We start from the raw sequence: 22681 nt of genomic DNA on the forward strand, positions 1-22681 counted from the left end.
CAAACTGCTAGTAGAAGAAAGGCTAGACAATGAAAAGTGATATTCTGTTGCCTTTGTCCTGACAATATTCCAGAACTTCTACAGATTTGGTGGTCCAGGTTACACGAGCAGAAGTTGTACCTACACCAGCACAAGGTGTGTTGTAGAGAAACAACAGAATCTTGTCAGGGAAGAACATCAAATGACTTATTTCTCTCATGATTAAATAGAAGGTCATTAAAATTTCAAGCTTATTGTTCTCAAACCTGATCCCTTTTTTTTTCTTTTGTGTTTTTTCTGTAGAGGAGCTATCTGTGGAAGAGACATTATCTCAGCTTTTTACGGAACTGCAGGTATTTTCTTCAATAGAATGAGTTCGTGTATTTTTTCAAGTCCATTATTTAAGTGCATTGAGACAGCCCAGTAGTGTATCAGGGAGTGGAGAAAGAGAATGTAGTGCCAGCAGAAAGTTTATTGAATGTTTTTCTCCCACCAACAATTTCACATAATTTTGATTAGTCACTTGCAAGAAGTTTCCATCACTTTTAACAAGTCACCAACTGGATTGCTTTAACTTCTTTCACTGAACCTAGCCCTGAGTACCAGAGTATGCAGAAAAAAATGATTTCAGGGTAGGTTGCAACTACAGCTTTTGTGTTGACAGGAGAAAAGATACTTTGGCAGGTTGCACAACCACATCTTTCCAAATAAAAATGCCTAAATATGTAGGGAGGCTCATGAGAGGAAGACCATGATTTTGGTACACAAGCAACTGAACTACTCTATTGAACTTGCTTCTGACGTATTTATTTCAAGTGAGACACAGACAAGTCATCAAGGGTGTCAGGAAGAAATGCAAGCATCAGTTGATCACCAGGGAAAATGCTTTATAATCAGAGATTTAATGGATTTGATATGGTCAGTTTATTAGCAGGAGGGACAACATAGGGAAAAATGACAAAATAACAATTAATGGAGAAAAGCTGAAGCCAAATAAAACTGGAGTTACATTCTCTGTCCAGTTACAAATGGTGGACCCTGGGTATCAATTTGTCAACCCTGGGTGCAAAATATTTGAAATGGCAAAACTCTTAATTTTAAATCATGACTTGGCTACTTTGCAAGTAATTTAATTTCATATATATTTGATTTAGAGAAACATAAGTTTCTGGGCTCAGTTCTACTAGGTTTAGAAATTGTAAAGATATGGGAATCCAGAGAACAGAATCTAGAATCTCCTTCGGATTTATTTTCTATGAGTCTGGGAAAGTCCAAATTGACTTGGCATATATCAGAAAATGTCAGCCTTAATTTCTATGGATTTTCTAATTCCTGTCCAATCTTTGCTCTCCCCAAAAAACTTATTAACTTATTAAAAGCTGTTGGGAACAGCATAGAGACAAATGGCTAGAACAGCTGGTTCTCTAAAGTGTTGTAAAACCACTGGTTTTCCTGTAAACCATGAAAAACTTTTGCCTTCACATCCTGGGATGATAGCTTTCTATCTATCTATGAATAATTTAATGATAAAGGCAGTGAATTGGCAGATACTCCCAAGATATGAATGCTAATATCTTGTAAAATATTGATGGGACATACGTGCAGTATTGAACATCACTGCAGTGTAACAACTGTAGTAGTATGTACCCTGTATGGTGTACAGATTACTATTGGCAATGCTCTCCCAGTGTTTTGCCTCCAGCAGTATGTGAACTGAAACCATTTCTTTTTGGCAGAATATACAGAGTCCAGTCATTTATAAAGGAAGAAAATGTTATTAAAACCATACATAGACAAGCCTGTGGGCTTAGTCTCTGTGTAACCAGAGCCACATCCATTTTTAAAATTAAATACAAACAAAAGAAATAAAAGTTTGTTTAACTTGCCCTAGCTTTGCATTCAACCCAAGAATACGTCAGATACTCCAGCGCAGGAGAAAGAGGAAAGGAAATATTTTTAATTGTGTGATTTGTATGCAGAGAAGCAAAAATAACTCCTCAAAACACCCTCTTGATTTGTTTTGCTTGACAGTATTGTTAAAGCCAGACTGCCCTGAGAGGGGCTTGAAAGGTGCAGTCACAGGGAACAGCCCAGCAACAGATATGTGGATGGAGTAGACAGAATCACATTTGGCGATCATTTTAATTGCTGGGATTTGCAATGGAGTCTCTGGATTTTGACCTGCTTTTTTAGTGTTGCTAGGGTCTTGTCCTGCATATGGCAGTGCAGTAACACTCTCACAATTAGAAGAGGGCATAGTTTTTTCCTTCCTTCCTTCCTTCCTTCCTTCCTTCCTTCCTTCCTTCCTTCCTTCCTTCCTTCCTTCCTTCCTTCCTTCCTTCCTATTCCTAGTATGGCTTGCATTAATAATGCATCTTCTTTGAAGATTGTGCTTTCAGTTTATGATGTAATAGGCAGCTTACTGACTAAATAAAAAGAAAAAAGATTGACATGCAGCATAAAAAATTGAGTTCGATAAATAAAGTAGAGCTCTGGCTTTTCGAAGAGAAATGTTTGGGCAGAATCCTCTGTCTACCAGCATCTCTCTGATGTCTCCAGTACCAGAATGTGTGCTAGAACTTCTGGTATTTTGAAAAAGTCGTTAAAAACAGAATAGCATCCAACAATGTAAACTCAGTGACAATGTCTGTGCTATCTACACATGCATCTCCTCTAGTTATCTTTCTCTCTTGTGATGACAATTTGCTTTTAATCATGGCTTATTTTGCAGTGTCACCAATCTGGGAACTACTTGCATAATAGAATGTGAAAAATAAGCAAGCTTTCAGCTGGACTGCAGTCCTCACCAAAAAAAGATCAAGCCAAGAGCTGATAGGCAATTCCTCTGTGTCCTGGTTTTGGTTGGGGTAGAGCTAATATTTTTGCTAGTAGCTGGTATAGTGCCATGTCTTAGATTTAATATGACAATAATGTTGATAGTAAACTGATATTTTAGCTGTTACTAATTAGTCCTTCTACTAAGACAAGAGCTTGCCAGCTTCCCATGCTCTGATAACAAGGAGGTGCTCAAGATGATGGGAGGAAGCGTAGCCAGGACAGCTGACCCAAACTGGCTGAAGGGATATTACATACCATATGATACCATGCTCAGTATATAAACTGATGGAAATCGGCCCTAGCACTACAATCACTGCTTGGGGATGGGCTGAGCATCGCTCAGTGCGTGATGAGCAATGGCACTGTCCATCACTCGTCTTGTGTAATACATAATTTTTATTATCATTATTTCCTCTTCCTTTGTCATCCTATTAAACATCTTTATCTCAACCCACAAATTGCACCTTTTTCTGATTCTTGTCCCCATCCCACTGGAGGGAGGAGTGAACAAGGGACTGTGTGGTGCTTAGTTGCTGACTGAGGCTAAACCAGTACACTGTTAAAACCTCTGCAGTTTTTCTGATGGTTTTAGCAGTTTCATAGACGAAAGCTGGAACCTTAGGAGGTGTCCATGCCCATGTAAAGGGGATTGAAACTAGATGATCTTTAAGGTCCCTTCCAACCCAAACCATCTGTGATTCTATGATACTATGATGCTATGAAGAAATAAAGGCTTAGCCCTGTACTTTTTGTGCCAAAACATGGCAGTAAAACACAATGCGTATCTCTTGTTAAAGAAACTGTGAAACGAGGGAGATTGACATGCAGACACTTTGCTGATGAAGTGCACTTTCTGGAATGCAGAGCTTTAGCACAGATTTGCAGCCTAAAGCTTGAGGGTACAGAGGGCCTCAGGCACGTCTAATGTGGGAGAGAAGCAACAGCAGACACTGGGATGCCTCTTTCCATCATCCGTGTTGAGGACCCAGTGTTTCAGTTTGGGGTTTGTTGTTTGTTTCTCCACACTCCACACTCCCTCACCCCCACCCCAAATAACCCATCTGGTATTATAACATGACATTCGTTCGTTACCAGAAAGGAGATGGCCAGCTTATTTCAGAGCATCCAGCACCATCTGGTGGATAATTTGAAACCTCGTTTTATTTTTATATTTTTTTTCCCCCAATTACTGCATCTGTAGTAAAGTGCCTAGGAAAATTGGAGCTTTTCCCACGTCTTTCTTTCCAGCTGCATAGCTGAGGTATAATAACTGAAAACAGTAGTTTTAATAATAATTCTAAACCAAGAAGAATTTGTTGTTGTTGTTCCGAAAAGAACTAACATACACACTGATTTACTTTCATGACACTGTCTTGATCTCAGAATGTCCCTTCTCTCTTTCAGCTGCTGAGCAATCCAGAGAAGACAGCAGAACAGATAAGCAAGGACCTCACCTGGCTTTGCTCCCACCTCCTGGCCCTGTGGACCCAGTTCCTGGAGGTGGTAACACTCCATCCAGAAGTCACTGCTTATCTAGCTCAGGAACACCACATGCTAAGGGTAATGTTAAGAAGTTAAAAGCAAATTCAGCAATGGTAACTGCCTGATAGATACTAATGATTCATCTAAATGTGTATTTTCAATACTATTCTGCTTATATGAGTATTTACTTGAGATGAGGTGAGCAGGACAAGAGGTGAAGAAGAGGCAAAGCCCAGCATTTGAAATTAATATTCAGTTTCTGGAATGAATGATATTTCTTTTATGGGATCCAGGATCCTGTGCATTTTGAACACCAAAACTCAGGATTGAACAGGAAGTGGGTGGGAAAACACAGGTATGGCCTGTACTTGCTAGATATCCATAAACCATAAACATCTGTTTTAAAAAGCACAAGCATCAAACTGACAATTATTTTATCTCAACTTGTTTCACAAAACTACAATAAGGAATATAGGTTTGTTCACTTCATTTCACTTCACTTCACTTCACTTCACTTCACTTCACTTCACTTCACTTCACTTCACTTCACTTCACTTCACTTCACTTCACTGTGTCTTATTTATTTCTATGGCTAGTTCTTGCCTTTCTCCAAGTGAGGTGCACAGAAAAAAAAATATTAGTATTGCTTATATGGAAATTGCTTCCTGTACTTGCTAATAAACTAGACAGAAAGGTACTTGTCTATTGAGCTAACTTTGTCAGATCCGCTTATCTGATCAGTTCAGCAAGTGTTGTGTCTTCTATTAGGACATTTTTAGTTATTGTCCGGACACTAGTTCAGCACATCCCCTGAACTGAACTCACAGTATGATCTAATCATTAGAGAAAAGGAACCATCTTGTTTAGCTGTAGGTGTCTACAGAATAGGTATTGATATCTCATGTTGTGTTCTGGTTCCTGTCAAAGTCAGTGGAGGTCCTATGTAACCAGAATGACTCTCCAGTTGCTATCCCTAAGAGCACAGTTGTGCTTGCAAAAAAAAAGGCATAAAATTCAGGAAGAGGTGACTGAATGACGGATGTTCAGACTCCCCTGGTTATTTCAACTAGATCTCCTTTGACTCTGAGAGGACCTGTGTGGCTTTGAGCCAAAGGAATTAACTCTGTATGCTCTCACCTCCAACAAGGTGAATCCCAGCCCATGGCTGATTCCAGCCTCAACTGATATTGACTTCCTGCTTGATCTTTGGCAAATTACATGCTTTTAGTGTGCTTCAGTTCCTCCCATATAAACAATGTGTAATGATATCTTCCCAAGCTCTGGAAAACAGTTTGAAAAGTCATATTATTAAGATGCAGTGGTTTTGAAAGGATTGTAGTCCTTTTTTTTAGAAAGGCCATTTGTTAAAGCACAGCTGGGATTTAGGGAGATGCCAAGATGCTATGACGTACGATTTTTGCTCCCATTTTCTGACACTGTAACAGAAGTCACTTTTACAAATATTATTAGTAATGTATGGGCTCCAGTTTAACAGCTTAGTACATTTGATTGCATATTATGCTTGATTCATTGAAACTCAAAGCTTATTCCAAGGCAGACAGCAGCACTGAATTTTTTATAGCTTATTTCACACTCTGTGCTCTGCCAGCCACTTCAGATCTGTGGCTCTTGTAATTGATTATCCAACACTGAACATATCTAATGCCCATGAAGAGATTTGAAGAGCTCTCATCTGGAAGTATCACGACATAGGCAGATGTGTTTCTACCATGCTAGGGCTTAGTTTCCTCTGGGCTGATATATAAGACTTCCTTCACTGTCTTGGGAGTCACTGTGGATGTTGCCATAGGAAACTTGTTCATTTATGAGTTATTCAAGTCTAGTAACACAATCCACTGCTGCTACATGATTTGTATGGTGGGAAAGAAGAAATCTTTCCTATTTTATGATTACAGAGAGAAATGGAAAATTTGACAGCTTTTAGGAAAGTAGTCAAAAGATGCACATAAGGAAATCTGGATTTACTGTCGAGGGACACTTCTTACTTCCCGGCAAAGTATGCAACAACATCAGATGCTTTGTGCTGGACCGGGAAAGTAAAGCAGAATTGGATTCTTTGTTTCTTTCTTTCATCATAGTGGTGCAAATCTGAAGGATCATGCTAAGGAATCTGGTCCTGCCAGTCACTGCTGCTTTATTAGCTTGATTGTACTTGGGACCTTTCAGATCTTACGGTTAAGCTGCATGTTTCCCCCTTAGGTGAGGAGATTCTCAGAAGCCTTCTTCTACACTGAGCACCAGAAAGTAGATGCGCTTACGTTCCAGGAAGGCCTGTAAGTAACCCACTAACCTTCCTCTTTCACTGCAATGATGGAAAATGTAGTTTAAAACATTGTGAAATTAAGACTGAGGTGGTTTTGTGTTGAATATGGAGAACCATAAGGAAAAAAATATGAAATTATGGAAAATATGAAAATATGGAAAACCATATGAAATCAGTGTTGAAAGTAAGTGACTCCAATCAGGCTCAAGAGATTATTAATTCCAAGATTCTTATATTCTAGGGATATGGTGCTGGAGACTCTCTCTCCCCTCCTCTCTTCTGAGTTGCAGCTGGGTTTGTTCCTCTTAGGAGCATATCTCTACCAACACTACCATTCTCAGGGCAGGCAGAAATAGTTTTCATGCCTTTCTTTAATTAACTTTCTAAACCCACTTTACCAGATCCAGTACTGGCACTTCTAACGGAAAAAAAAACAAAAAACCTTCTAACAAGCAAGAAAAGCCCAACACTAAAAAAACCTGCCCTTTACCATGCCTAACATACATTTTTGGGGTAGGCAGTAATGGATTTCTTTTGGTGTTTAGTCCAGCCCTACTTTCTATAGCAGAAAGGAACTTTAGCTGCAGGCAGAAGTATTAAACAGCCAATGCAAAGTTGTAAATGTTCAGTAGATGCAACAGTGGAGGACAGGAATGGGGAATATAACCACATTAGTGGGAGGAACCATGAAAGTGATGTGAGCTTAGGGGCTGATAATTAATAGATTGAAAGCCAACAGTGCAAAACTACCTGGAAAAAAAAAAATGTTCCAGTGAGTTGCATTGATAAAAATATGCTCTGAAATGCTGGCATGTTAAGTGTCTCATTTTGTTTGATACGTCTTGCTTGTAGCCAAACAAACTTCATAGTGTTGACTGTGATTTCATTAGTGGGTGATTTTTGAAAGGCTACCTTGTTCTTCCAAATCAGAGCAGCTGCATGAGTGCAGCTGTGTTCACTTACTCCTTCCATGTCAGGTTTTAAGTGAGCTATTTATAAGGAAAACCCTATGTCAAGTTCCTGGGATGAAGTCATGGCTTCGTTCAAGCAAACATAACCCTGCACAGTAGGAAGCCTAATTGCATGAAGTGCTTTTATTTCTCCAGGCAGGCACAGAACTAGCACATTTCCTACAGATAAACACAGATTTTCCTCAGAGATTATCAAGGAGAGTAAAAAAAAAGTAAAAATTTAAGGACTTTAAAAGTTGGTCTGTGTAGTAAATTTGGTCTGTACTGGCCAAGTCATGTTTTATTTTTGATTGTACTAGATGATGCAGTCAGAAAAGCAGAGTCTTGGCTGCCAGAGTGTCATTAATCTCAAGAGTAGCAGTAGGGAGTATTAAATGGTTTCACAAAGGCTCCACATGAGATAAGCACTCAGTGTGCCAGGTGCTGTGCAAACACCTTAAACTGTAAAAGTGTTTTCCCACAATTTCTTTCTACCTTTTTACCTGACAAAAGCTTCTTTTACCTCCCATACTGCTGTTGTGAGTTTTGTGAGGCCATGCACTTTGTAAATGTGGCAGCATCTGACTTTAGACAGAAAAGGACACACCATTTTAAGTATCACACAAGGTGGGAGGCTCTGACAGGTGACATATTCTCCCAGCATTTTACAGCAAAAGTATTTTTTCACACCTTTCAGTATCAATGATTTCTCTTCTGTGCCAGAGACTGGTTGTGAAATAAGTTTAATTTATTGTTTTTACATGTGGTTTGCAGTAAAATGCTGATGCTGTTAATTAATACGCTGGTGAGAATTTTATCAAAAGCACCCAGGTGTTATTGCAGGCAAGAATGAACATTTAACTCTTTGTGACTCCTATCTGAATCATGTTTTAGCAGCCAATGGCTTGTTTATCTCTGAGGAAATAGTAACTGGCCTACATGTAAGACCATGTGAGTAACAACTTTGTTCTGAAGTTGAAGCTGATAGGCTGCTCTGAACAAATTATTTGTATCTGGACCTAAGATTCATCTATACTGTTTCGAATTACAAACCTGCTGCTTGAGTTTTACTTCATAATGTGCAAATTGTGTTTTTTCCACTCAACTCATATGATGTTTACTTGCCTTTTGCCAATGATAATCTGAATTATTGCCATTGTGCTGCCCTATGAGATCTGTAAAGAATGGCTTTCAGCTGACAATCTATGAAAAGCTTCTTGCTCTCCTCTTTATTCCTTTAGCTAAACAGAATAATTCATCAGAGTCAACATACAGACTTTGTATTTAATGTTTTCCCGTTTTTTAAGGAAAATCTTTACATAGGAAAGCTCATCAGAACAAAAGATTACTGTAGTTATAATAGCTGAATTCATATGCCACTTTAGTGTCACTTTCACTGATGAAAGCCAGATAGCATTTTACATGACCCAAAAGATGGAAACAGACAATTATTCTAGTTGTGCCAAGAGGAAGTGGCTGAATTGATGTATTAGCTCTTCCAGGTGTATATTTATGTGAGATATCTCAGTGCTCTGAGGACTGGTACAAGTGAGATAGAAGGCCTACCACGTATCCTGTTGGCCTCATTCCTTCTTATACTGTTCAAACAAATTTTTGATTATTGCTTCCTGCATCTGGGTTTTTAAACACTTGCCAGAGCCTCAGTGGCAGATCTTTCTTCCTGACCAGAAAACCAGCTGAAGGATACAGTCTTGACCAGCCACAGTGCCCCCTTGAAGGACAGCTGTGAGTTATGGCAGCTTAGAGAAGCCTGTGGCTGGGGCAGCTGAAACACTTTTAAAACCACAGAGGTATTGCAGTGAAGGGGTGTGTAAGTTGTTCGTATCTCTAACTGAGAGACAGAAATCAACTCGTGGGAAGTCTCTTAGGTGTGCTGGGTACCCCCTCATCATGCAGTACTCCCTCCTCTCCTTTTAAGCCCAGTACCTCTACCTCCTCCCTCCACATTCACATTTGCTGCCGGGCTTGCGGTACTGATATAGTATCTACTCAAACACTCAATTTCTTTTATATTTTCCTGCCAGGATCCAAAGTCATGGACAGATTTCTACAGAAATTCGTAATTCTGAGTACTTCACCAGCATGCCCCCACTTCCAGCAGAATGCCTCGAGATAGATGGGGACTGGAACACGCTCCCAGTTATCTTTGAAGACAGGTACATGGATATGCCTTGCAAAGGTGAGCGAAACATCACAAAGTAGAGCTTCATGAGACAGCTTGAGCTGAGGGAGGTTCACTTGTCCAGCCCAAGGTAAGGGATCTCACATCCCGTGGGCTGACTCTGGCTTGGATCAGAGTGAGATTCACTATGTAATATAGGTTTAACTCTTCTGTTTTCCGTAGTAGCAAACTAGAGTATTTCCTGTAGCTAGATATTTTTCATCTTCGAAGTAAGCTGTTTAGTTACAAGAGCTGGAGGCAAAATCTAGAAAGAACACAAATCTTTTGGAAATCTTGTTACAGTACAAATTTAAAGGAATAAGAGTGCTGCGAATTTCATCTCCAGTGTGCCATCTAGTGGTAAGAAAACTCATACCAAACCACACCATTTTAGCATAAAGCCCAAGATTCTTCCTGAGACACAGTATTGCTTTCCAAAAAAAATACTTCCCTCTTGAATGCCCAAATATGAATTTAATGACAAAAAATTTAGTGCTTCAGATTTACAGTTAATCTTCAAAGCCATTGGTTCAATGTCTTTTTACTTAACTATTAAGATTAGAGGAAAGCAACAGGTATTAATACTTAGGTGATCATACTATAGTAAATATGGCCTGTGATCCATATTTTCCACTCTTCTAGAGTTATCCAACTGCCTAAATTCTGATAATGTTCATTGTATATATTTAAACTATCAAACTGAGTATTAAACTGACTCACAAACAAGAACTATACTATGAACCACGTTGTATGACAGCAGGAATACAAAGAAATGTCAGCTCTTTTTTACTTACCTACAGTGTAAAAACTAGCAGTTTAGAAACAATTATATTGAGGAAAGTAGATTTTATTGATATTATCTTATTTGACCTCATTGTAACTGTTCAGAGAGTATAATTCTAATTAAATGCAGTCTGGCATTTCCATTTATAGTATGCCTCTAAAGTAAGTATAATTTATATAATATAAATATGCATACTTTTTCAGGCCTGACAATCACTTTTCAAACACTTTTCGAAATCCTACATCACTTTAATGTAACTGTTATATTAGGTACTACTTTTTTTTTTTTTCTTTCTTTCTTTCAGATCAGAATTTGGAAGTTTTTCCAGATTTTGAGGCTTCTGAAAACACTGAAACGGATGTAATGGATGACAGTGAATATTTGACATCAAATGATGCCACTGCAGTAATGAAAGGAGACATTGGGAAAGGTACTCTGCTAATACACACAGACAGGATAAACAAGAATCCCTCCTGCATGTACAGCAGTACTGAAGGTGCTGCTTATACATCTAAGGGTTTAAACCAGCATTCCACATCTCAGGTATGTACAGCGAACAAAGAAGACCAAAGGAAACCTGAAAATATTTTTGTTTCAAGTAAGGGAACTACTTTTGACTCAGAGAAAGGCAATACAGAATGCACTTCAGACGACTTTAAAACACCCATGGAAGTTCTATTAAAAGACAATACATTTGTGGCAGATGTTAATTATGGAGATATGAAACCTAGCAATAAGGATTCCCACAAAAGTGAGACCATGTTAAATGTCAGTGCTCAGTATGAGGGTGAAACATTTAGAACTGATGGCTTGGAAGACAGGACTGAAATACAGGAAATATACGAATCTAGTCATCCTGAGAATAATTTCACTTCATCTGACCTTGCACTGAATGAATTAACCAGTCTTGAAAAAACAGAAAATCCAGACAACAAGGCTCTGCTCCCTGTTTTGAAAACTATGCCCACAAACACTTTTGAAGTGAAATTGTTCACAAAGGAGCAACGAGGTGAGGAGAGTGAAGAATTTACCCTGACGTCAGGGGTTATAAAAAGATCCTCCTCTGTAATATCTGATTCAGGAATTGAAAGTGAACCAAGCTCAGTGGCATGGTCTGATGCTCGTCGCCGGGCATTGGAACTTCCCAGTGATCGAGAGATCTTGCACCACTTGGTACGAAGACATGTCATCCACCGAAATTCCCTGGAGGGTGGCCACACAGAAAGCAATACCAGCTTGCCCAGTGGGATCCAAGCGTCTCTTACATCCATTAGCTCTTTGCCTTTTGAGGAAGAGGAGAGGGAAATGGAGCTTACCAAGCTGACCAAATCTGTCTCAGCTCCTCAGATCAGTAGCCCAGAAGAGCCTGTGGAGGAGGTGGATATATCCAAACACAGTGAAGTAATCTCAGGAGGTTCAGGAGGAAGCTTCAAGAGTTGCACAGAAACAGAGGATGGAGATGGGCAATTAGTCATGAACTTTTCACGGTGTCAAGCAACAAATGAAAGTGGACAATTAGAACCAAGAGGACATCTCAAACCTTCTGTCGAACACAGTAGCAATAACATTCATTTACAAGGTGAGGAGGTGAAGGAAGGTTTTCCAGAGACTTATTGTAGTTTGGAGAGTGCAAGGCTACCTGTTTGCCCAAAGCTGCTCAGAGATAATGTCTCTGAATGCCAGTCACTGGAGAGCAATGATGAATGCAGCTTAAAAACTCCAAGCGTTTGTAACTACTTGGACAAAAACATGGATAAGTTTGATACATGTATCGAGGATCCAAAGGACAAACTTAAGCCACACAATTTAAAAATACAACAAGGCTTTTACTCCAATAACAGAACTTCAGGAGAGGAGAGTTTCTCAGAAAGAGTAAAGCTGGAAGCAGATTTTCACTATTCTGTTCCAGCTCCTTCAGAGTCTTCAACTGAGTTTGGCTCAATGCAGGGAGAGTGTGGTAGCTCTCTTGCTGCTGAGAGCCCGGCAGTCTATGCAGAAATGCCAGCATTACAAGAAATTGAGCTCAATGACTCACCTGCCTCAGCAGACCCTGCTGCAGGATACTACCAGGCTGAATGTCCTAAGGAACCTGACAGCCATGAACATAAACTTCAGGCTAATGGCACTGATTTTCATTCAGCTACAACAGAGGGAGTAGCCCTGGAAAGCAGAAAGGCTGTTGATGTGGTTAACCTGTCTGTCTCTTGCACAGCCACGTGTCTTCCCTTTTCTTCTGTGCTCAAAGAAACACCTGCTGTGGTCGGTTTCTCTACAAAGCAGGCTGCATTCCCCATCACACGCCAGCCTTTGGGCTCTTTTGGAGTTGTCTCTTCTAATTCAAATGAAGTGGATGAAGAGATCAATGAAAGGATGCTGAAGTAAGAATGTCTAATTACTTTCTTCAATAATGTTACTATCATGCCAAGAGACCTTGACAAAGTTCAGGGCCTTAATACAGTAAGCACAGGGTAAGCTTGCATTTGGAGACGTCCAAATAAATAATCTAAATAGGCAAATGGTTTATATAAAATATATAATTTAAACAGACAGAAAGGATGTAAACATAATCAGACCAGGATCATCAAAGACATTAGGTCCTTCGATCCTCATAAAAATAAATAATATTTAAGTGTCTACATAGGTGTTGTTAAGAACTGTCCCTCAAAGTTCAAGGTTGCCCAGACTTGAACACTGATCCCAGAAAGTCAATTCACTATAGCATTACCATAGCTTATTTTTCTTTTCTGTTTAAATAGTTGCGCTCATTGGCTAAATTATGAAACAGGAGCACAAATTGGCTGGTGGAGTCTCAGCTTCATCTTCTGAAACAGGAAAAATGGGAGAATTGGCATCCTGGCATTACTAGAGAAGTGCTGCTTTGTGGCCTTGATTTCACAGTGGCCCATTTCACAGACTGACATGCTAGCACATATATACTTTTGTTATATTTTGATGTCTCTGCTGTACTGAAGAAAAACTGCAGCATGGGCAGTTTTCAACCCATTCAGATGCCCAGAATGTTGGGTCTCTGTAAATGCATTCATGATGTGCTCCGTGAGGCTCTTTTTTTCCGTTTTCTTTTTTTGAAAGCATCTTGAGGTTCACTTTATAGACCTTGCTGTAAATCCTGCTTAATCTATGCAGAAAATTTATTCCTTCTTGCTAAAGCAAAATATCCAGAGCCTACAGACTCATGGCCAGAACACAAGATTTTTCATTCTTGTGTCCCTTTAAAATTAGTAGGGCTGATATAAGTATTTGGTCACCATTTTATCAAACGTCCTTAAGCTATCCCCAGATTACAAAGGTTTATATCTCTTAACCTGGTCTATCCCAGTTTTCTATCTAATTCTATACTTACTTTTATTAATTCCTGAAAGCTCTGGTTATCTTTGGCTAAGACAGAAAACCACCAGAAAGATTGGCACCTTCGGTCAGAAGAATGCTTCAGGGTGAATTCATGTGTCAAATTTCAGGCCTAAGCAGAAAAGCGGTTAGCTTAATTTTCTTATCACTGATCTTCCTTTTAGCTGCTATATGTTTTCAAAGGAACCCTGAAGGAAACCAAAAGGAAAATATCTGTCATATCTGTAATAAGGTGGATCCTTGAATTCGATGGTCTGAGGAGTAGGTAGAACACCTTCTACCTGCTTGTGAATGCATCTAATGCTACCATTTTTCATTTCAGTATCAGTACGACTGATGATATTTTTAAGATTAAAAAAGTCTAATAATTTTGTATATTATTCTTATTGTTATGGACCATCAGAAGATTCTTTTTCATAATCCTTCATTCCTCTGACAGGTGTGAGGTTCTAATAGGCTTTACCTATTATTCTTATTATTATTCATATTATTGCCTATTATTATTCTAGTCAGAATAGATAAAGAATAGTATCCAGGTCTCTACTTAAATGTTGAAAAGATAAATTCTTGCAAATAATAGCCTCCTCATTTCTAGTTTGATGGTTTGTTGTTGAAAACCCAATTCTATTGTGATTAATTAATGTATTCTCCAGTTTTTATCAGGCCAAAGAGAAATTTAAAAAAGAAATGAAGATTGAAGGATTTCTGTACAGTGACTTACCTGTACTAGCTTCTGATATCCCATATTTTCCACCAGAGGAAGAGGAAGAAAATCTGGAAGATGGAATTCATCTAGTTGTCTGTGTCCATGGATTGGATGGTAAGGCCAGGAGGAATTGCTGCTCATAAGCCAGTTTGGTGGAAACAAACAAACGAACAAAAAACGCAGATATTTAGCAAATAGAGTAAGAATACTTTACAGTAACCCTTCTTTGTTTTGTGCAGATGCTTGGTTGTTTTGCAGCATGTCACCAGCATGAAAATATTACTTAAAAAATCCTCACACTGTTATAGGGTAACCTTAGAAAGTGGGAGAATAGAAATAATTATTAATTGTAGAGGAGGCATGCCCTGGAATTTCTTACAGACGTGCTTTCTAAGCAGAAATCATACATTCAACCCAAACTTCTCTTTAAAAATTACTGGTATAAATGAGAAAGGTGTAAATGTTAACCTTGAAATTACAGAGAATAGGGATAGCAACTGAAACCTCAGGCAGCCTCAGAAAGGTGGGAAACAAATACTCCCTGCACAAGCAGAGACTCTTTGCTGTTCAATATACCGGTGGGTGTAATGTCCTACTTGTGAAGTAGAGGTACCTCCTTTTCCAGCAAAATATTTCAGAAGTCTTTGGAGTTCCTACTATGGAATGGGGCATCTATTAGAAGCCTGAGAGCCTTTCAGCACCTCCTCTGTCTGTGACTACAGAGAGGCAGGTTGCTCTGCATCTGGTGGTATAGACCTATACTCTAGTGTCTCCTGCAGGTCTCACCAGCTGTGAAGATGGAAGGCATTTTGTCTTCTTATCTCTGATGTTCAGCAAAAAAAGGGACACAGCTATTCTGGGCCTCATCTTTTGCTTTCTTCCCCACCATTTATGCAGTCCCCAGCAGCAGGAGGTGAGGACCAGCCCACCTTGAGTAGGCTGGGGTTATTCTTGCTCTCCCACTGTTTCCATGCAGGATTCTGTGGTGTGGTGAGTAGTTTCAGCAGCAGAAAGCAAGCGCTCCCTGGTGTCATGGTGTGTAGGAAGACAAATGTATTAAATTCATTTTATAGTCATTATTTTTCCGTTGAATTACATCTTATAAAGTACCATTTACTTCTAGGTAACAGTGCAGATCTGCGGCTGGTAAAGACTTTTATAGAACTGGGACTCCCTGGTGGAAATCTGGACTTCCTAATGTCTGAAAGAAATCAGGTAGTGCAGAGCTAATTTCTGTCTTCCTTTCGATCTCCTGCAAGCTGTTAACACTGCTGAAACAAGGCCTTCAGCAAAGACTTTTCATTAGCTAAATGAAGCAAATTCACTGGGCACTTCAAGGAAGTTTATGTAGTATTTAGTGCAAAGGCCTAGTTCTGTTCCTGTCAAATTTGATAGGGTGTTCCAACAGAAATTACTCCTAGCATTAAGTCAAAGGCAATAATATTAGCAATTGTAGGACTAGACTGTAGGAGAAGTATATTGATTTTTTCCATCAGTTTGGAAACTTAGTGGCCTGGTACCTCTGTCTATTTGATGCCAGGCAACAGAGCATTGACAGAAAGCAGCAGGTTTAGTGATGTTAAGTTCTCTGGAGGATGTGGAATGTCCAGCAGGTGTTGTCAGCTTCCTTTGCTGCATCCGCCATTGATTCTCCTGTTGCAATATTTGTGAGTTTTATATCCTTGTATGATAAAGAAATGTCCTCCAGAAAAACTCATTGCTAGTCTAGGCAGAGAAACAAAAATGAATTCTGTGCTTAGCTCTGCAATGAGCCCATATTTATGACACAGAGGCAAATTTTACGCACAAGATAAGGGTTTCCAGTGCACAGGCAGAAACATTATTCTGATTATTAATTGGCTGAGGAACCTGAGTCAAAACTTTCCAAACTTCTTTATTCAATACCTTTCATATTTTGAAGTGGTCAGTTGGTGTTAGTTTGTGAACCTGCTGCCTTCCAGTGCACATCTCTAACAGCAGTAGACCTGCACAGTGAATGTGAACAAGATGAAAATAATGAGGAAACGACTTCAAACTTGCATAAAAGCCTATTATCATGTTTTCAGACAATGAAATATCTTACTACATCTTTATTTACCATTATCTAGAGACCATAATGGGAACTTTTTGTCCTTTCATAGTCTGGGAATATGAGGAAGTTTCCATGGCACTGGAAATAGGGCTCATGTGGATTAATGTCTATTTGGATGGTTTAAAAATCCCTGTCACCCTTTTTGTTTCCTGCTCTGAGAATCACTCTGAAAATTCTCCATGAGATCAGTAATTTAGCTGAAGCTTGCCTTAGAAAGGAAAATGCAAATCACTTTTTTTAGGCACTGCTTTCTGATACATCTGAGGAGCTCAGTCAGAGTGAGATGATACTAAAGAATGGAGATATACCTTGGTGAAATATGATGCTTGATGTGTTTTGTTTATGATCAATGTTCAGGCTGATATTCTTCCACTTTTAAAAAAGCTGAAAGATCTGGGATAATGAACCTAGGAGGAAATCATTAATTAGCAATTCAGACAAAACAGTCAGGAGGTTAGTGGACTGTTTGTAGTTTATGAGAACATTTATTTTAAGGCTGTATTGCAAAGTGAATAAGCTCATGTTTTCCTTTGCAAGAGCTGCAATTAGCAAGATGAGTTGTGTCACAAAAGCATTAATTACTGATATGCTTGCTCTGAATAGCTGTTCCAACATTTGATGATTGTTTTTGTGGCATCTCATTAGTTATGAATTTGAATTAGAGTCTTGTTGGATTGCCAAATGACACAGTTCTGAATAAGATCTGCCTGCAATTGTATAGACTGGACAAAATATTATTTGTTTTATTGTATCACAACTGGCAGTACTGTTGCAAGGAACAAATTGTTTGTCTCTCTGTAGCACTCATTCTCTTACTGATAACTGTTGAATAACTAACACACAGAACTTCATTAAGATGGCCAAATAATTTTATGATTAAATCCTTAGTCTATACTGTTATAAACTGTTTTATTTTAGTAATCCTTTAAACCTTAAATGCCAAAATCTTTTAAACCTTAAATGCCAAAATCTTTTCTTCCAAGTTAGGAGTACAGTTTCTAGAGTGGGTGATCACTAACCGTTCTCATCAGTATCAAGTTGGACTGCTTTAAGGTCATAGTTATGACTCTAGAATCATTCAGCGTAATATTGTTAATCTTACTATTAATAAATTGTAGGTCTAAGTTTATCCTATCATGACACGTGCCAGTGTTAAAGGCACAGTTAGTAGAGAAACAGAAGCAACCACAGGAGGTAATTTAATCCCTATTTCCATGTCCTAAAAAGAGTAGGCTTAGTCTGGTCCTAAGTTGGATTTTCTCAAGTTATGTTCATGAAGATAGAAGGCACAATATAGAATCAAAGAGAGTCTGTGACAGAAAATTTAGTGAACCACACTGACCCAATGCCAGATTATTTTTTTATCATTACTGTTGTTGCTAAGTGAGGAAGAAAAGATTTTTCTCAAGTCAATTTATGATATTAGTTGGAAGCCATTTGCTCCTAGACCTAAAGTGAAACTTCATGACTCTGTTTTCAAAGGAGAACTTCAAATATTACAGGACCTAGATACTGGGAAAAATCTCCCTCCAACTCCTTTGAATATGTATTAAGCAAATTTGGGCTGATTATTACATTTCTGCTTGCATTTTACTTTGAAAATAACATCAATCTCCAATAAATGCAATATATTTTAACTCATTTCCTCGCTCCATTTTTCATCAGACTGATACTTTTGCTGATTTTGATACAATGACTGACCGATTATTGGATGAAATTATTCAGCATATCCAGTTGTACAACCTCTCCATATCCCGAATAAGGTAGGTATTCTGATAGTTGATAGTCTGTAACCGTTGGAATTACATGAGCAGCATTCAATGAAATTAGCTTTTCCAAGAAAGCATTATGTCAAAAGCCATTGAATCAGAGATGAATTTTTACACTGTTACAAATGTATCTACTAGGAAAAGTTTCTGTTAGGCTGAATAAATGTGAAATAGTGACAGAGGATGTAACTGAAGGCCCCGATAGATCTCCCTCAAGAGCAACTTGTGCCACTCATGTTTAATTTAAATAAAATACAGCTGATTTTTGTGCTAATATAGTTCTTTCTTTCCCAACAGTTTTATTGGACATTCCCTTGGTAACGTCATTATTCGATCTGTACTAACTCGCCCCAGGTTTCGCTATTACCTCAACAAATTACACACCTTCCTTTCCCTCTCTGGACCTCATCTGGGAACCCTGTACAACAACAGTACTTTGGTTAGTACAGGTAAGAATTAATGGGAAAGCTATGACTGTCTGCAGCCCACAGCAGAGAGTACAACACATGGAGGTAGCAATAAATCTTTACAACTTGACTTGCACACTGAAGTGGGGGAAAATATTGACTAAAGACTTCAAATCTACACAGAAAAAATTGTAATGAGACGGTCTTCAGTATCTATTACAAGGACCTGCACAATTTTACCTGAAAAATGCAAGTACAGCAGTAAGATGACCTCACTTCCTCAGTTTTCTTCAACTTCTCTGTATACTGCCAATAGGCACTCATCTCTAAGGCTGAAGAACACACAATGTTGTGGCAATGGGTTGTTCCACAGTTCAGCCTTCCTGAGCATTTATGCTACAATGACACTGATAATCCAGTGAGCCGTTACACTTTGCTCCCTGTTGATTAGAAATACAAGAGGAAAGAAAGACTTATACAGAGTTAGAGTGCTAACTTTACTGTAGACATGGTTTTAATCCCCTTGCTTGATAATTAGTAAACAGTATAAAAATTTGCACCAATTTTCATTCCAGGTCTATGGCTCATGCAAAAGTTGAAAAAGTCAGGGTCACTTTTGCAACTGACTTTCAGGGACAATGCAGATCTACGCAAATGTTTCCTCTATCAGCTCAGCCAAAAAACGGGTGAGTAGGGCTTGATGTGACTCTTTAAATATCAAGGGGTATTGCAAAGGATTGTGCTGGGTTGCCATGTCCTCTGTGGAGTAAAGGAAATCTACATTTTGTTAATGATCTTTTTTAAACACTCATGATTTTGAAAGGGCTGCTCTGTCTAAAATCTGTTATTTATTTTATCTGTGCATTTTTTCTGTGCGAGCTATCGGTGCATATATTTGCCAAACTGTTAACACCAAGTAAGAGTCATTTTGTAGTAAACATGCACCTAAGTTTATATATTTTCAAGCAAGAAATATCGTTCCTGACAGGACACCATTGCTCAATTTATGCTACTAGATGAAAACCATTTTTTCTTCTTTATTTTTTTTTAAGAATAAAATCTCGTCTCTAGGAAATATGACTGTGAAATGAAGAGCAAATTTTATTCATGTCTATCATGACACCTTTGTACTTCACAGAGAGATGTATGGCCTCACACAGGAAGAGTGATTTCTAAATAGAGTTCTTTTTGCCCCTTCCTTGATCTGTCATGAATAAATCAAATAAATCAGGCTTTTCTTAAGAAAAGAAAACAAGAATGATCCTTTTGTTCAAGCAAATGTTTTCTTTTAACAGTTGTTTTTAAAGTGTGTGTGAACAAACTGGTGCTAAATATGTAGTCATAGGATCATGATTTGATATTTAATTCTTTTTTTCTCATACTTTGGTATACTACTAATAGGAAACAAAACTATGTTATGATTAATATAACTTCTTAATTTTTTAGTCTGACAGACATCATAGAGCTTTTTGATAATTTTATGAAGACACTACATGGCATAATCAGTGACGGAAATCTGCTGTATCTTGGCACTATTTTAATTTGCACATTTGAATTTCCCCTTTGATTCCCTGGCTCTCATTTCTCCAGAGTACATTTGATGTCTGCTTTACTACTATAATATTGAAATAAAATTAGGTCTACGCAGGAAGCTAAAGTAGTATCTTCCCAAGCAAATAATTCCCAAGCATGTATTTTAAGTCAAAGCTATTTGTTATTTGTTAGCTTGGTAGAGTGGGGAACTAGCAGGCTATAAATGAAGGTGTTGTCTCAACAAAAGCATAAATTCAAATGTTAAGCAGTTTGTCTGCAAAGTCAGAATCCTCCAGGTAGACGCTTAGGTGAAAAATCTGAAGTAGGTGTAGATAGCAAGATATGAGTTGGCATACTGAGTCAAAATAGGGGTGCCCCTACCCTTTCTGACTTTTTCTGACTTTTTACTGACTTTTTTCTCTTTTTTTTCTGACTTTTTTCTCTTTTTTCTCAAAATAGAACTCTGATTGTTTACAATCTTTGAAATATTCCTTGTGCTTGTCTTGAAAAAAACCAAAACTCCTTTTTGTAACTCTTCACATAAGATTTTGAAATGTTTATTGTACCTTTTACCTCAGATTGAAGTCACAAACTGAGTCACTTTAATTGCACAAGAAGAAAATGATAGACGGCTTCAGCCAGGCTTAGTAAAAGCAGCCAGCAGGACTCTTCTTTGTGTTGCTGGCAGAGAACTTTTCTGTGACAATGTAGAAATCAAAGGACTTGATTCTGGGCTCCTTTCACATAAGAGGGTAGGAAACATGAAGGTCAAACACACAGCTCTTCTGTGTCCAGGGTACTCTGTATTAGTAGACTAAATAATCTGTGTCCATTTTCCTACATTTCTGCTGAATGTGGGTGATGGAGGAAGAGACCATGGGTTGAGTAAACAGGAGGACCCTGTTTCCACAGTCCATCAGTGACTTCAGGGAAGAGGGAGGATTCCTAGTTTCCAGTCCATAAATGTGCATTTATCAAGGGACTGCTGAATGCAGGGACTGGATCGCAAGGCACTAGATCCCTCAACACAGATGTAATAGTATAGCATAATAGTGCTGAAATTGTTTCCTCTTGTCCTTTTCTCTAGTTTGTTTGAAAATGGTACTAGTTTCTTGTATTATTTTTGAATGTGATCCCCTTTGCTGTGAATACTTATTTATTCAATAGCAGTCATTGACCATAGTAGGGCTGTATGTATATTTCAAATGTTTGTAGGTATAAATATTTGCAAAATTATATTTCAAAGCAACATATTTTTTTTCCAAACAGAGACGGTTCTTACCTTTTTTTGAGCATTGATTGCAGAAGCATTAGAACTGAGTTTAAGTTATTGCAATTCTCTATTGTATTGCTGTGTATTTTAATTATTATAATCTATTTTGCACTGTAGATTTGCTAGCGTGTTTCAACATGAAATAATCATACTGACACTATGTGTTTTCATTGCTGTGCATCATTGCAATAAATGTATTTACTGCATTTGCCACAGGTCTTCAGTACTTTAAAAATGTTGTGTTAGTGGCTTCACCTCAAGACAGATATGTACCATTTCATTCAGCAAGAATAGAAATGTGCAAAAATGCACTTAAGGACAGACACACAGGTATGTGTAAGATCCTTTCTATATTTATAAAGCTTTTGAGGAATTGTGTTTTTGTGTAACTGAAATTGCATTAAGAGGATTTTTCATCAGCATGATGAAAACTCAAATGCTTATTTGATAAGAAAGTGTTCTCTTCCCACAGGAAATTACTGAAATCAATAAAAGAAGCTTTTTAAGAAGCTCTTTGTCTGATGAAAACAAATTCCAATCAAGCTATAATCAAAGCTTTCTTACTGATTCTTCCCCTTCCCTCTAATTTTTTTTTAAAGTGATGATAATAGTTCTTGACATTGTTTTTCTGTAGTCTACTGATTTACTAGTATCATCTCACCTTTGTTTCACATAATGAACTCTCTTTCAGCACATCTAAAGTCAGGGTGTTTTCCCTTTGTTTCTACAGCGTTCAGATGATTGTTAAGAAATTTAAGAGGCAGATCTAAAATCATATTGGTTTGTACTAAAATCTGTAAATCACATCAGGGCTCACACCAGCCTAGCCTTCCTGTGAGCTTAGGCTGTGTATTGTCCCAAATATTGCCTTTGTTATTAGCAGTGTCTCTGACTTATAGAATGTTTCGTGGCTTCAGTTTGATACCACTTTCAGAAATAATGTTCAGTGCAATTTCATGTCTGTTTCACTTATGTGATTATCTAGAAATGGAGGTACTCTTTAGAAGTAGAAAGAGACACTCAAGACCAATTATCA

The 22681-nt window shown here is 38.2% G+C and overlaps 1 protein-coding gene across 7 annotated transcripts in view; it reads left to right on the forward strand.

Annotated features, from left to right (window-relative positions):
* The window catches only part of FAM135B (family with sequence similarity 135 member B), a 265525-nt gene that overhangs the window by 231482 nt on the left and 11362 nt on the right, over nt 1–22681 (forward strand). For all 7 annotated transcript variants that reach the window (XM_054059779.1, XM_054059780.1, XM_054059782.1 and 4 more), the window contains 11 exons: nt 283–332; nt 4222–4377; nt 6520–6593; nt 9579–9733; nt 10804–12877; nt 14519–14685; nt 15695–15786; nt 18329–18426; nt 18730–18881; nt 19415–19525; nt 21862–21975. In XM_054059779.1, the coding sequence (XP_053915754.1) occupies nt 283–332; nt 4222–4377; nt 6520–6593; nt 9579–9733; nt 10804–12877; nt 14519–14685; nt 15695–15786; nt 18329–18426; nt 18730–18881; nt 19415–19525; nt 21862–21975 (3243 nt within the window). The remainder of the gene's footprint in view (nt 1–282; nt 333–4221; nt 4378–6519; nt 6594–9578; nt 9734–10803; nt 12878–14518; nt 14686–15694; nt 15787–18328; nt 18427–18729; nt 18882–19414; nt 19526–21861; nt 21976–22681) is intronic.

The sequence above is a fragment of the Cuculus canorus genome, chromosome 2 (assembly GCF_017976375.1).
Source record: "Cuculus canorus isolate bCucCan1 chromosome 2, bCucCan1.pri, whole genome shotgun sequence".
Lineage (NCBI taxonomy): Eukaryota > Metazoa > Chordata > Aves > Cuculiformes > Cuculidae > Cuculus > Cuculus canorus.